General features: G+C 44.0%; 3 protein-coding genes across 3 annotated transcripts in view; all 3 read right to left on the bottom strand.

The window, feature by feature from the left end:
- Window positions 1–16,390, bottom strand: part of LOC310690471 (uncharacterized protein) — an 88,033-nt gene that overhangs the window by 54,598 nt on the left and 17,045 nt on the right. The window contains 1 exon segment of the mRNA XM_083469403.1: window positions 8,744–8,870. Within this exon segment, the coding sequence (XP_083325529.1) occupies window positions 8,744–8,775 (32 nt within the window). The 5' untranslated portion in view covers window positions 8,776–8,870.
- Window positions 4,015–16,390, bottom strand: part of LOC310690530 (vomeronasal type-2 receptor 26-like) — a 44,185-nt gene continuing 31,809 nt past the window's right edge. The window contains exon 7 of the mRNA XM_083469635.1: window positions 4,015–4,222. The gene's annotated coding sequence lies outside the window, so the exon portion shown is untranslated. The remainder of the gene's footprint in view (window positions 4,223–16,390) is intronic.
- Window positions 10,853–14,060, bottom strand: LOC310690777 (vomeronasal type-2 receptor 26-like). The gene is made up of 3 exons (XM_083470332.1): window positions 13,758–14,060; window positions 12,330–12,612; window positions 10,853–11,021 (listed from the first exon to the last, which is right to left on the bottom strand). The coding sequence occupies exons 1-3, from the start codon at window positions 13,994–13,996 to the stop codon at window positions 10,950–10,952; spliced, it is 594 nt and encodes a 197-aa protein (XP_083326458.1). The 5' UTR covers window positions 13,997–14,060; the 3' UTR covers window positions 10,853–10,949.

The following is a 16,390-nucleotide window of genomic DNA, read 5'->3' on the forward strand; positions in this document are numbered from 1 at the left end:
TGCAGCACTATACAGACAGTGCAGGGATCCTCTGCTTGCAGCTATAGAGGTGACTGAGGAATCCAGACACCGTCTGTATGGCGCTGGAGCAGCGGTGGCAAACTGCTATGCAGCACATGTGCGGCGTCACTACGTACAGCGCATGTGTTAGATGCAGCACATGCGCTGTACTTCGCAGTTTGCTGCCGGCGCCAAGATCCTCTGCTTGCGGCTGCAGCCGCAAACGGTGATTCTCCACATGCAGCTGTGGCAGCGCAATGGCTGCTCGCGCCACTGTGAGCCCCCATGGGATGACTTCTTGTCACCCCCGCAGACATGGAACCCGGGGCAAACTGCCCCCCACCCCTGTAGCTCAAGGTGAGCTAAGTCTGGCACAGCAGCTTACTCTGTAGCCTAATACCTGTCTTGTATTAATACAACTTTAGCATATTGGCCTTGGTGACTTCTTGGTAAATGGTGGGGACTGTGTTTTGGTTTCAACTGGTTTCCATCGATTTGGAATCAACTGAGCTATTTCCTGATGTTGTAGGAGGAAGGGGAAAGCCTGGCTTGTGCCTGTGTGCAGTATCTCCAAGGCATGTCAGAAAATAGTAGAGTAGCTGGTGGGTGGAAAAGTAATTCCCTTGCAGCTCCCATACAGAGCCCAAAGAAAAACATACACAGGCATCAGGTTTTCTTCCATAATATTTTACTGAGGTTCTTAAAGCATTAAAATGGTTCTAAAGCCCAAAATTCTCGCTGGATGCCCAGGCAAGGCTCAAAACCTAGCTCAAAAGAGTGTATCCATTTAGAGAAACAATAAAGACAGGTAGATTTGTACAGGAGAAAGAGAAAAATAGAGAATGAATACAGAACTGCTCAGTAGCAGGATATTTATCTCTCGAGTTTTTGACCTTTAGTGTCACATGACACCAGCTGCAGAGAAGCTTTGAGAAAGTTCAATAACATTGTGCACCCATAAAACGTACAATCCATGACACACAGACTGGTCTCCAGTGGTGAAAATGGGTGTAGAAAACCCTCCACCTTCCTTACTTGTGAGCATCTCTCACAACTTCTTTACATGGTTTGCAGCAATGGGAATTTAGCCCTGGGAAGATGTCAAGAAAACATGCCTTCTTTACAAGCACAAACAACTATTTGTGTTCCTGATAGAAAAGCACCACTCAACTGGTTGGTGGGACAGTATATAGAAATAATAAAACGTAGTGTGTGGTGGTATTATATTTTCTGATAAAACTGAGCTTAATCTCACTCATGTTCAATATACTTTTATTCCAAAATATTCATTCAGAAACATTCTGCCCCATTTTATAACAATAAGACCATTAAAAATACCACAATTGTCATCCATTGAATTTTAAGTTTTAAAAAAACTCTCCAGGAATGGTCTAGAATATATTGCCCATAACCACAGGTATCCCCCACTGAACACGAATAATAATTAAATGATTAATACCCAGAAATGGATCGAGAGAGTTTGAGAGTTCTCATGGCTTGTGAGGGCAGAGAAGAGACTGGAGGTGCAGCAGGGCGATGTTTATGCTGCTCAGCTCAGCCACTCCCCCACCTGACAGCTAATGTGCATAGAAGAGCACAGAAGCAGCAACTTTTCCACACATCCTCCAGGCAGCCCCCAAAATTCCACATGGGTATTTTAGGTGCAGTGTATTAGATCTGGAATGGAGAGAGAGCAGTAGAGAAGACATTCAAAGGGTTTAGAGGGTGCTCCCCACTAATCAAATCTTCATTTATGTGGGAGGGGGCACTGGATAATAATCCAAAGTAAGTGGGGACTCGCTGTACTGAAATATCTGAGACTGGTTAATCATGACAGTAGCAACTCTACTGAAACCTTACCCGCAGGAAAAATAAGCTAGAAAGCAACAACACCTATATAAAAGTTTTCTCTCAGTGTATTGTTTTTTCATGTTCAGTTTGTAATCCATCACCCTCTGAAGTTCTAGTTAGGCATCAATATTCTGTGGTACTCGTGACAGTTTTTTAGTTTTCCAAATAAACCTTAGGGCTAAAACAAGATCAGGGACCCCTGTCTCAAAGAGACCCCAGGGGATTTTTTAAAGAAATTGCACATAACAATTGCAACACAGAGAATGCAACATAGTTTAATGATGTGGATAAAGAGAGATTATATTGCTCATAGTTTGGTGGCAAGAAACCAAAGGATGATGGTATAATTTATTATTTCCTCTTTATTAACTGATCCTTGCTGTTCAGATCAGGCCTCAACACAATGATGTAGCATTTGGGAGCAAATATGGAGCCCAGTAAGCCAGCACTGGAGGCCAAGATGGAGAAGATCTCCACAGCTACCATGTATTTCCCCTTAGTGCTCAGGTACACTGGAACAAAGGAGATCCAAACACTACAAAACAAGAGCATGCTGAAGGTGATGAATTTGGCCTCATTGAAGCTCTCAGGCAGTTTCCTGGCAAAAAATGCTACAACAAAGCTGATAATGGCCAGAAAGCCCATGTAGCCCAGGACACAGTAAAACAGGGCAACTGACCCTTCGTTGCAGCCTAGAATGATTTCTCTCCTCATTGAGTGCATGTCAGAATCAGGAAATGGGGGAAAGATTCCTAACCACACAGCACAAATGCCCACAAATGTCCAGGGCTGTCTATAAATATTAAACACAATTCTCTCCCCCCCCCATCACCAAGCAGCTTTCACCAAAGAGGCATGCACTGCATTAACAGCACAGGGTTTCAAACTTTGACAGTAACACACAAATATCAACAGAGACGATGAAAATATTTTGAAAGCACAAAACATAGACATACATTTATCTACTGGTACTGATCTGATCCAACAAAAAACCTGCATCAGAATACAGAGAAGTAGGTAGCCTAGCTTAATGGATAACTTCTCATCGTTTTCAGGCCTGTTAACTAGGAGTGTTATTTGAGTCAAGCCTGACATGGATGCGAACACCTGGGGCTCTTAGAACTCCACATTCTAAGAGGTGAGCTTTTAAGACCCCTCACCCCAAACTTTCAGAGGTGAACTTCAATATCCATAACAGAAAGACCTTTGCCTCTTAAACTTGCCCAGTTTTAGATGTATCTTCTTTTTAAACTATTCTTGAAAGAAATATGGGGGGGCAGCGAGCGCATCAGCAAAACAAGGCTCTCTCATCTCAGTGACACATTCAGATCCCCATCTCTCTCTTCCCAAGCCAACTCGAGCTTGCCCCTCCACCTCTGCCTGGAAGTAAATAAGTGAAACTGGCTTCTAAGTAAGCATGTTTAGCACTTGGCGATGTTTTGGTATCATCTGATTACAGAGAGGCTGGGGAGACTCAGCCAGATGGGCGGGGTATAAATAAATTATTATTATTATTATTATTATTATTATTATTATTATTATTATTATTATTACTTGACAAATGAAGTCTTTACAAGATATTAAGAAGTTGATGGGTAGTTAGTCTTTCTTTGAAGTCCTCTTTGTCAAAAGCAGAATGAAGGTGAGAAGCAAGTCCTCCAACAATAAGATCACCAGGTTGGTAGTATTCATGTGGAATTCTGGACAGATCATGGACGGTGCAACTTGTGGTATGTTTGCACACCAAATTTGGCAGATGAAAGAGAAGAGGCACAATAAACAGCAGCATATTGAAGCAAATATTCTTTCTCATGAAACAATCGTATTTCCATCCAGCACATGAACCTTGCTTCACAACCAACCTCAGTACAATATTCTGCCTTATCACAAACAGCACTTCTCTAACAATTCACAGATTAAAATCCTATTTTATAACTTGATTAAGAAAATAGTTAAACTCCTTCCTCTTCCTCTGTCCTCTCCCTTGCTGAGAATGGCAAGAAGAGGTTATAATACCCATGTTTTGACATTGGTTAGTATTCTCTGGAAATCTACTGAGACATGGGGGTTGGACTCGATGGCCCTTGTGGTCTCTTCCAATTCTATGATTCTATGACATTATCCAAGGGAGACTTAGACATGCTGAGAATGATAATTATAGGTGAGATAATAACAAGCTCTCTTTACATCAGAAACATCAGAAAATACCCAAACATAATAATAACAACTCTGTTTCTGATGTTTCATTCAAAGTGGTTTCTGACTGTTTATGGGACAACAAAAGGGCATGCAGAATTAAGAGCAACGAGGAAGAGAAGAACAGTGGGCCAGTCTCTTATCAATGCTGACCAGTGCAAATGATTAACCTGACCTCCTAAAAATACCACCTGAACACCAGTTCATTAGTTTTTGGATCATTATACCAGGACCAAAGAATGGTGGAAAGGACTGGATTCTGTAGGCGGCTTGCAATGGTAGCAAGGAAAAATAGGAATCAAAAAAGAAGAATGCTCTGGATGCCAAGATCCAGGTTGGGGGCACAAACTCTTTGTTGAGAGATTCTCACAAACAACTCTTTATGTTCCTTATAGAAAAGCACCTCACAACTAGTTGGAGAGAGAAATATGTAGAAGTAATAAATAAAATGTAGTGAATGGTGGTATTATATTTTCTAATAAAATGAAGCTTAATTTCACTCATGTTCAAAACGCTTTAACTTCAAAATATTCATTCAGATGCATTCTGCTCTATCTTATAACATTAAAAATACCAAAATTGTTATTCATTTAATTTTAAGTTTAAAACCCCCCCACCCCACCAGGAATGGTCTAGCACAGTGTTTCCCAACCTTTTTTGGGCAAAGGCACACTTGTTTCATGAAAAAAATCTCGAGGCACGCCACCATTAGAAAATGTTTAAAAAATTAACTCTGTGCCTATATTGACTATATATAAAGTAACTCTCTTTAATAGGAATCAAATAAACACAAAGATAGTATTTTATAATTACTTTATTATGAAATAGTAAGTAAACAGAAATATGAAAAATTATAAAATACTTTATTCAGTGCGCAACCTGGGCCTGTTTGGCTGAAAGTAATGCAAAATGGATTAATCCATTCCAGACATTTAAAAACAACCCCTAAAACAGCAATTTAACATGAATTTTACTATCGATAAAGACCATTGATCCATAAAATGAAAGCAATAAACAATGTACTGCAGTCACACAATCAGTCAATCAATCAGTCACAAAAACAAAACAAAAAAGTCAGAAAGACAAAAATGCAAAATAAACAGCAAAAGCAGACAGACCGCAAAACAGAAGCATGGCACGCAAAATGGAGCACGTTTGGCTTCTGAAAAATGTTCGCAAACCAGAACACCTGTGGCCCACCGCCTTCCATAACCAGTCTTCAGCTTCCTTGCCTATAGCGGGGGGGGGGGGGAATTAGTTTCGGTCACTAATGACTGGAATCGAGCTGCGTGGCTGCTTTGCTTGCAATTCCCAACCGCACTCCTTGCAAAGAGGTGGGCCGGCCATGCAATTTAAAGGAGATGGAATCCCAGCCTGCGCCCCTGCCCCGCGCAGTCCAGTCTCGAGGCGCGCCCACCTGCCCGCCGGCAGCGAAGCAGCGAGCGGGCCTCCTGCGCTGTCCGCCTGCGGCTCAGGCGCTCCTCCAACAGCGGGTGCCGGTAACGTTTCGGGAAGCGGTGCTTCGCCACAGTTGGCCGGCCTAGGAAGAGGCCCCGGTAGACCCGGGCTTCGGCTCCCTGCTGGACCATCTCCAGCCCCGCCATGGGCGGAACAGCCGCTGCCTCGGACTCGGCGCCGCCCGCGCTCCCCTCAGCCAGCACAGCCGCCCGCCATCTTGGACGCCAACGGCCGCTCTCTCCGAGGAATGCGCCTGCGCCTTTCCTCGAGAATTCTTACGTACGGCGCGGGATCGGCGAGTTGGGCCGGCGGAAACAGCCGAGTCCGGAATCTGCACTTGCCGAAAACAGCCGAGACCCGAATCTGCACTTGCCGGAAACAGCCGAGACCCGAATCTGAACCTGGCAGACTTCGCAATCCATTTGCTTCCTAGCCTCTTGCCGCCCGACTCGCCCGCCTCCCTCCCACGGCACAGCAGGCAACGTCTCGCGGCACACTAGTGTGCCGCGGAACACCGGTTGGGAAACACTGGTCTAGCACATATTGCCCATAACCACGGGCATCCCCCACTGCACATGAATAATAACTACCGTATGTTGTGGTGTACAAGATGACTTTTTATCCCTGGAAAATCACGCCAAATGTCGGGGGTCGTCTTATACGCCGGGTATATGCGTTGGGAAGGAAGAGAGGGAGACGGTGAGCAGAGGCGCCCCTTCTGCCGTCGCTCCTCCTCCCTCCCCACAGAAGGGGGCACAGAAAGTCCTTCTGAGCGAGGTGCACGCCCGCACGCCAAACGCCTCACCTCAGGCTGCTGCTACTGCTATGGCAGAGGCAGCGGAGGGGTGCACGCTCTGCCCCTGGCGGCGCTCAAATTCGACAACTCTAAAATTCTAAAATTTAACAGCAAAAGTTGGGGGTCGTCTTATACGCCCAATCCCCTAATACGCCGGAATCTACACTAAATAGTTATGGAGGAAGAGGGCTGGAGAGTTCTCATGGCTTGTGAGGGCAGAGGCTGGAGGTGCAGCACAGGGTTGTTTACGCTACTCAGCCCCCCCCCCACCTGACAGCTAATGTGCATAGAAGAGAGGCAGAAGCAGAAACTTTCCCCACACATCCTCCAGTCAGCCCCCCTAATGCCAGATGTGGGTATTTGAGGTGCAGTATTCCTGATCTGGAAAGGAGAGAGAGCAGTAGAGAAGACATTCTAAAGGTTTTAGAGGGTGCTCCCCACTTATCCAATCTTCATTTATGTGGGGGGGCACTTGAACATAACCCCCAAGTAAGTGGGGACTCACTGTAATGAAATCTGTGAGATTGGTTCATCATGACAGTAGCAACTCTACTGAAACCTTACTGAGAGGAAAATAACCTAGAAAGGAATGAGACTTTTTTAAAAAAAACCAAATTGCCTCTCAATGTATTATTTTTTCCTGTTCAGTTTCTAATCAATTACCCTTTGAAGTTGTAGTCAGGTCTCAATCTTTTATGGTACTCATCACAGTTTTTTGGTTTCCAAATAAGCCTTAGGGTTAAAACAAGATGAGGGGCTCCTGTCTCCGAGAGACCACAGGGGATTTTAAAAGAAAGTGCACATAGGAATCGCAACATGTAAAATACAACCTAATTGAATGGTGTGGATAAAGAGAGATTAAATTGTTCATAGTTTGGTGGAAAAAAACCAAAGGATGAAAGGATAATTTATTATTTCCTCTTTATTAACTGCTCCTTGCTGTTCAGATCCGGCCTCAACACAATGATGTAGCATTTGGGGGCAAAGATGGAACCAAGTAAGCCAGCACTGGAGGCCAAGATAGAGAAGATCTCCACAGCCACCATATATTTCCCCTTGGTGCTCAGGTAGACCGGAACAAAGGAGATCCAAACACTACAAAACAAGAACATGCTGAAGGTGATGAATTTGGCCTCATTGAAGCTCTCAGGCAATTTCCTGGCAAAAAAGGCCACAACAAAGCTGACAATGGCCAAAAAGCCCATGTAGCCCAGGACACAGTAAAACAGGGTGAATGACCCTTCGTTACAGCCTAGAATGATTTCTCTCATCACAGAGTGCATGTCAGAATCAGGAAATGGAGGAGAGGTTCCTAACCACATAGCACAAATGCCCACTTGGATAAGGGAACAAGAAAACACAATGGAGCTTGCCAGTCTTTTCCCCACCCACTTCCTCATTCGGGATCCTGGTTTGGTGGCCACAAAGGCCAGAACCACCGTGATTGTTTTGGCCAGAACACAAGAAACGGTCACTGTGAAAACAAGGCCAAAAGCCATTTGTCGGAGCAGGCAGCTCACTCTTTCTGGAGGGCTGAGGAAGATCAATGGGCAGAGGAAGCAGAGCAGGAGGGAAGTGAGGAGAGTGTAGGTGAGGTCCCGATTGTTTGCTCTGACAATGGGTGTGTCCTGATGTTTAATGAAGATGACTAGGACCACCACTGTGAGGAGAGAGAGAGAAAGAGCAAACAATGCTAAGCTCGTCCCCAGAGGCTCTTTAACAGACAGGAAGTTGATGGTCTTTGGAATGCATTTTGATTGTTCCGTGTTGGGATAATGATCTTCAGGGCATGCAACACAGTCATCCATATCTGGAGAGAAAATAATACTTTCAGATTTCAGATGTGTTGGAGAGCAACTACTAATGGTGTTAGTATGGAACTCATAAGCTTAAATTAGATATATCACAGATATTTCCAGAGTAAGCAGATTGAGAGTGATGCTTGAGAACCTCACCTCAGCACTGTGTCATGAGGGGTGTCCTGTGATGGCTTACTAACTCCCCATAAACCATGTTGTGCAGTTTAGATGGACACAGTGGTAAGTACTAATACAAATCAGCCTCGCATTATAATTGTTCAGAACAGGAACAGAGGAATGTGTCATACCAACTCAGATCTCTGGTCCATTCACCTCAGCATTACCTGCTGTATTTTAACATACATCATAGGTGACAAATCCTTTTTTTGAGAGGGGGGCAAGGACAACGTCCATATTCCTTTATGGGAGCTGTGTGCCAATAGGGATATATGAGAAATTTGATTTTGTTGACATTTGGATGGGAAAGTTATTTAAATTGCACTTCGTGAACCAACACAAAGCAAAATAGAGTTTCCCCCCAAAATGGTGCAGTTCTTCAATCATCAAAATGCATATTTCCACAACTTTTCCATAATTTCAAACATGACTTATGTTTGAAAAGTATATATCTTGTGTTTCTTACCTTTCTCGGATGAAATCTTTCCTTGAGGACATGGAGCACAATTATAGCAGCAGAATGGCTCCCCCTCCTTCTTCTCCTTGCTGGAACCAGGGGGACAACTTGGGTTGCACACAGAAAGGGGTGGAACCTGCCCATTTAAATAAATGCTTAAACATTTTAGCACACAGAAATCATTAGCACTTTTTGTGTCCTTTTTCTTCCAGCCAGCAGTAGGAAGACACTAAAGTACTTATTCCAAACTCAGTGCCAAGCTACTCACTTTCTTTTTCATTGGGTTTTTTAAAAATAAAAAATAAATGCTGAAGCTTACCATGTTGGAGCCCCTTTCAGGCATTCAGGAAGAATGCATGAGGATGCAAAGGGGAAGAGGATTGAGGATTCACCTTCACCAGCACTGCGCCTATTGTCCCCATACAAAATGTAACACCTGTTCCACCGCCAGTTTTCCAGTCAAAGTATGTGTAAAACAATCCTGCTTCTTGGAGAGGACAGAAGCGTTGTCTGCACCAACGGGGCTCCCCCTTCTGGTGGTTTACCCTTACCTGACTCCCTGCGCTATGGGCAGGAGTCGGATATATTCGGGTCTATTCAATGCCTAAGCCAATACCGCTCCCATTCTGTAATCAATAAAGTTGTGGCCAAAATTTGCCCAATTACATTAACCTAATATTTGTGTCCTGGTGTGTTTTTATTCTTCAACGAGGGGGTGGTTGTGGGGTCAAGACATGCAACAACCAAAACAATATCATTCCCAGATCAAAAAGCGAATGATACTCTAATCTGATGGTCAACTGGGAGAATAGGAATGTTTTCACCTGGCACCTAAAGATATGTAGGTTTGAGTCTTCCTCAGTCTAAGAAGCTGAGGCTCCAATACTTTGGCCACCTCATGAGAAAGAAGACTCCCTGGAAAAGACACTGATGTTGGGAAAGATGGAGGGCACAAGGAGAAGGGGATGACAGAGGACGAGATGGTTGGACAGTGTTCTCGAAGCTACCAGCGTGAGTTTGACCAAACTGCAGGAGACAGGGGAAGACAGGAGTGCTTGGCGTGCTCTGGTCCATGGGGTCACGAAGAGTTGGACACAACTAAACGACTAAACAACAACAAAAACAAAAACAGCCTAGAAAGTCCATTTCCCCATTTCCCTCTGGGTAAGAAAGAACCTGCTTCCTTCCCATCGGAGCAACAAACATCTTATTCCTGCCAAGAGACTCATTATATACCCTGGGATAGAGAGACACACAAGCTAACATTCACATGCATGCCATATCCAGATGCAGGACAAGACTGGCCATTGGTGTTTTCCTGGACAAGATGGGCCATTAGCCTGATCCAGCAAGCTCATCTTATGTTCTTATGTAGTGCAGAGGAAAATCTAAAAATGCAATACCATTGTTTTCCTATATCTCATGCATGTAGGAAGTATGCCCCACCTGGTGAAAGCTTCTATGCCAGATCATTCTGTTGTCATCAATGGAAATTTGCTGGCCTGGGATGGCTTCCACATCCACCCTTCCAACCTTGACCCTCACGAAGGAGTTATTTGGAAAAGTGACCATGTTGGTAATATCAAAGCCAGCTTCTACTTCCCTGTTCTCACCAAAAGATACAGTTTCTCCAGCAGAGTTGTTGAAGGAGGCACTCGTAAGGAAGGGATGAAGCTGCATTGGAAGAAAAATAAACATAGTAACTATAAAGGCAAGCATATGTCTCTCCTTTTTGGCACTCATGATGGCTCCAGTCTGTCTGTACATGCAAGAATTGCTATACAAACCTAATCTGTTCTTGGGAAATCATTAGTAAGGAGAGCCTTTGCCTACTGAACCGACAACTTCTATTCTTTCCTATTGGGAGAATCCCAATACATTCCTGACCAAGAAGAAATGAGAGAAAAAATCCACGCCTTTCAGTTCCCACTGCTTGGATATTCGCTCTGTAACTTGTGTGCGGTGAAGATTGATTAGATCCACCTTCACTAACAGCTCCTCTGCACATAAAGGAAGTTGCTCACAAAAAAGCAGGACAGTGCAGGATTGAATCCTCCCACTTAACAGCAGATAGGCATTACCTGCCAAGGTTGAAGCTCTTGCATCTCTCCTTCCTCCACTACCCTATATTTGGTTCCAGGCAGGAACATGGCATGTAAAGCATGTGCTATGGTATGGATAGCATTATAGAGACTGTAGCTGTGGCCAGACATGGTCATCTCAAAAGCAGACGAAGGGAGATTCTCCAGTTTCTCCTCTCCAGTGCAGGTTCCACTGGCCTGCTCCTCTGTATTGGAGTTTGGAAACAAACAGAGAAATACCTCTGCCCAGAACTGCTTGACAAAGCCATTTCCATTTTCCTCAAAAGGATTTTGTGCCTCAAGAAAGGCTTTGAATCCTTGTACCACATTTGAATGAACTGCAAAGGAGAGGGAACCCTGGAAGACTTGCATATCCCGGCTCATTTGATAGGTCAATGCCGTGAAATCCAGCTGTGCTGTCAGAATCCACACCTTGCCCACAGAGGTCTTGGTCACATTTTCCAATTCACCAAGAGCTACTATTTCTCTCAAGCCAAGCATGGACTTTGTTGCTCCATAGACAACCACCACTTTGGCTTTACTTTCCATAATAGCTTGATAAATTTGGATCCAGTGGGGAAACACGTCATAATAATCAGCCAAATACGTCGTTTTCAGGTTTGTCTCTGAGAAGGCTACACAAATGCCTTTCTGGGAGAGCAGAAGTTTCAGGTTCTCAACAAATCTCTCTCCACTGTCTTTATCTCCAGCAAGCAACACAACCCACGTCCAACCAAAGTGCAGAAGTAACTCAACAATCCCAGTGTACTGATGGGCTTCACTGGGCACCATCCTGTAGAAGGAAGTGGTTTGGCCTTGAGCAGGATCCTCTGCAGCAAAGGACCCATAAGTGAGCTAAAGGGAAATAATGGAGCATCATCCATAATTGCAGAAGGACTGGGTATGTGCATTGAAGGCATACCCACTCAGGAGCCAGAATGAGCCAGTTACTATAAGGCAGGTTCCAGAAAGCTGGGAGTGGTTGCAGATTGCACCCTGTGTTTCTCAGCTTCCAGCTCCTTCTCTGCCACCCCTGCATGCTCAGTTTCCTGTGTTCCTGCTTCCCACTCCTTTTCTTTCTCCACTTTGATCTCTAGGTTTTTAGGTGCTGCTGCTTTTCTCTCCCGTTTCTTTCATGTTGCTTCACCACAACATTTCAGCTCCTGATTCATGGCATCTTCCCTTCCCTTCCCTTCCTCTCTCAAACCATGAACCCACAAAATCCCCATCAAGTCCCAGAATGTGTGGGCAGCTGGTTCCTGATAGGCAGGCTTCCAGCTTTGCAAGAGAGCAGCTTCCGTCTCCAACCAGTAGGCCATGGAGCAAAGGTGAGAGGGTGTCGGTCAGCAGATTGGAATTTGGATACATGTTTCTAGGTGTGTGTGGATAACATTACCTTGTGGAGGGCAGGATCACTCTTCTTTGTCTCTCACAACTATTTCTATATAATACAAATCCTTTCTGGATAAAAGACATTATGGTGAATGTGTGAAATCCCCAAGGCAGCATCTTACCTGTGGAATCTTGTAGATGCCCAAGATGTTTGCTAGGTAGATGGAGGTATCAAAGTACAGTCCCCCAATAACTGCCATCAGGTGTTTCTGAATGTTGCACTTGTAGTTGGGTATAAATGTGGAGGGAAGGTTCAGAGCAGCCCAGTAGGTCATCCTTTCATCGAAGTAACTGTCATAGATGTGGAATCCCAGTGTAATATTAGGCAAGATCTTGGGGTTCTCATTGATCTCCTTGATAGCAAATACCAAGGCCAGAATATGCTGGTAGTTCTTTGGCACACTACTGCAATGAGAATTTTATGTGGTATCATTGGGAGATATCCTATTATTATTTTTAATAGGCTTATTTATTCAGTATTTTAGTGCAAATTGTGCCCTAATATACACAGATATGCAAAAGAATTTCCCCCTAATGAATGCATTGTATTCCACTTCTATTCTTCTTGCACTAGTATATGCATTTCTATAGACACTTTACCTTCATATAGTCATTTTTGTTTATATTGCTTGGCTGGAGAACTACATTGAACAATTGGGAGAAGTCAGAATTTCAAATGATGGCTGTGATTTGGTTTTGATATCTTTTTAGAGCAAACAAATTTTTTCAGGTTCACATTTAAATTTGAATTTATTTGAATTCCCCCCTTTCCAATAAAGAATATTGATATTTACTTCCACTCCTGTTCAATTTACTCAGAAATTGGTTTACCAGCTAGGTAGAATGTGCCTCTGACTGGCAAACTCCTCAAATTATATTCCTGCCTGTTTGGACAGCTGAGCTCCTTTAAGGAATCTACTTTATATAATGTTCTGCTGGTAAAAACTGAGCAGCATTTTAACTTAATATAGGGCTCATTCAGACTCCCCCATGCCCTGCCATTTTCTACCGGGAACTCAATGGGAACTCACACTTCCCTCATAATTTCTCCCAACTGACAGTTAACTGACATTTCTTCACTGTTCACAACCTTCAGCTGAATACACTCTGAATGTATCTGATCAAGGCCCTGTCTATTAATATTAAACACAATCGTCTCGCCTGACTTGGATCTTCGAGCACCACCTCAAAGGAGATGTGAGCCTTTAATACCCCTCACACGAGAGTTTCTGAGGTGAAGATTAAGAACAGAAAAGTGCTTTCCATTTTAAAATAGGGAGGTTTAATCTGAGAGTCCTCTGGTTAAATTCTCCTTGGGAGAGATTTGGTGGGATGTGGGGAGAAGAGAACACAGCAACAATCATTTCACTGACACATTCAGATCTGCATCTCCCTTCTTCCAATCCAGCTCTTCAGCTTTGTAAATGCCCCCCATTATCTGCCTGGATGTAAATCCCAGTGAAATCCATGGAACTAGCTTCTGAGTAGGCCTGGTTAGAGCTTTGGGATATTTCAGTATAATCTGATTATTAGACATTTGAATTCTTTACAAGGTATTAAGAAGTTGATAGGTAGTTAGCCTTTCTGTGAAGTCTTCTTTGTCAAAAGAAGTAAAGAGGTGAGAAGCAAGTCCGCCAACAATAAGATCACCAGGTTGGTAGTATTCATGTGGAATTCTGGACAGATCATGGATGGTGCAACTCGTGGTCTGATTGCACACCAGATGTGGCAGATGAAAGAGAAGGGGCACAATAAACAGCAGCATACTGAAGCAAATGTTCTTTCTCATCAAACACCCTTAATTCCATGCAGCACATGAACCTTGCTTAACAACCACCCTCAGTACAATATTCTGCCTTGTCACAAACAGCAGTTCTCTAACAATTCACAGATTATAATCCTATTTTACACATTGATTAAAAGAAAGGTGAAAATCCTTTCTCTTTCATCTCCCTTGCTTAGAATGACAGGAAGAGGTTTTCATACCAATGTTTTGACATTGGTTAGTATTCTCTGGAAATCTACTGAGACATTATCCAAGGGAGACACAAACATGCTGAGAGTGATAATTATAGGTGAGGTAATAACAAGCTCTCTTTATATCAGAAACATCAGAAAATGACCAAAAGAAAAAAGAAAAGCCCTGCTTCTGATGTTTCATCTAAAGTGGTTTCTGACTGTTTATGGGACAACAAAAGGGCATGCAGAATTAACAGCAACAAAGAAGAACAGTTGGCCAGTCACTTATCAATGGTGACCAGTGGAAATGATTCATCTGACCTAAAAATCCCACCTGAACACCAGTTCATTAGATTTCTGACCATTATACCAGGACCCAAGAATGGTGAAAAGGACTGAGTTACATAGGTTGCTTGCAATGGTAGCAAAGAAAAATGCGTATCAACAAAGGAGAATGCTCTGGATGCCAAGATCCAGGTTTGGTGCAGAAACTCTTTTTTTGAGAGAGATTCCCAGCTGAGATTTTAAATCACAAAATATGCAGTGAAATAAAGTGTGGAAATATAGGTTGCCAGACCTTTAAAATATGACCTTCCTCTTCCCTTAGCATAGCATAAGACTAAACATTTGGTAAGTTAAGAACTGGTATATTTACAAACTCTTCAAAGGTCATGTTTGTGTGCTTTCCCACATATCAGTCAGAAAACACAGGCAGCAAAACTTATTCTCAATGCTGAAAGTTCCAGATTATTGGTAGAGGAATGCAATGAAGGCCTGTTAGAACCATGTGGTCTGAGTATGAGGAAACCAGTTCATCTAAAACGTTGTGCTTCTCAGGTAGAGTGAAGGAGAGCAATAGGCCTGATTACCAATTGACTCTCAAGCAGGGTCGAAGGAAGGTGTCGTGACACCCGGGGCAGGCAACGCTGCGTAGGGCGCATGTCCAGCTTCGCTACGTACAACACATGCGCTGTATAGCAGTTTGCCACCGACACTGCTCCAGCGCCATACAGACAGTGCAGGGATCCTCTGCTTGCAGCTATAGAGGTGACTGAGGAATCCAGACACCGTCTGTATGGCGCTGGAGCAGCGGTGGCAAACTGCTATGCAGCACATGTGCGGCGTCACTACGTACAGCGCATGTGTTAGACGCAGCACATGCGCTGTACTTCGCAGTTTGCTGCCAGCGCCAAGATCCTCTGCTTGCGGCTGCAGCTGCAAACAGTGATTCTCCACATGCAGCTGTGGCAGCGCAATGGCTGCTCGCGCCACTGTGAGCCCCCATGGGATGACTTCTTGTCACCCCCGCAGACATGGAACCCGGGGCAAACTCCCCCCCCACCCCTGTAGCTCAAGGTGAGCTAAGTCTGGCACAGCAGCTTACTCTGTAGCCTAATACCTGTCTTGTATTAATACATATTGGCCTTGGTGACTTCTTGGTAAATGGTGGGGACTGTGTTTTGGTTTCAACTGGTTTCCATCGATTTGGAATCAACTGAGCTATTTCCTGATAATAATAATAATAATAATAATAATAATAATAATAATAATATCTTTATTGTCATTGCCTCCTCTCGGGGACAACGAAATTACTTGACTGCTCCATAAAAACACTAATTAAACAATACAGTATAGTATAGCAAGGAAGATTAGATGACTTTCAAAGTCCAGGCTTCCCATTCAGGGCCGAGATCGCTCTGGAGAAGAAGCTGTTCTTAAGATGGCTCGTTCTTGTCTTTCATCGTCCTGTATCTCCGTCCCGACAGCAGGAGCTCAAAGAGACAGTGACCAGGATGCGATGGATCTTTTACTATGTCCAGTGCCTTCCTATGGCACCTTGTGGCATAAATCTGCTCTAAGGTGGAGAGTGGGCAGCCAACAATGCTCTCTGCTGCCTTAACAACTCTGCACAACCCCATCCTGTCCTGGGTAGTGCAGCTTCCGTACCACACACATAAGCCATAAGTGAGCACGCTCTCAATGGCACAGTGATAGAAGGCAAGCAGCAGTTTCTGCGGAAGATGGTTTTTCCTTAGAATTCTCAAAAAGTACAGTCTCTGCTGCGCCTTCTTCACAAGCCCCCTTGTGTTGACACTCCAGGATGTTGTAGGAGGAAGGGGGAAGCCTGGCTCGTGCCTGTGTGCAGTATCTCCAAGGCATGTCAGAAAATAGTAGAGTAGCTGGTGGGTGGAAAAGTAATTCCCTTGCAGCTCCCATACAGAGC

The sequence above is a fragment of the Podarcis liolepis genome (genome assembly GCF_965112155.1).
Source record: "Podarcis liolepis genome assembly, chromosome: 13".
Lineage (NCBI taxonomy): Eukaryota > Metazoa > Chordata > Lepidosauria > Squamata > Lacertidae > Podarcis > Podarcis liolepis.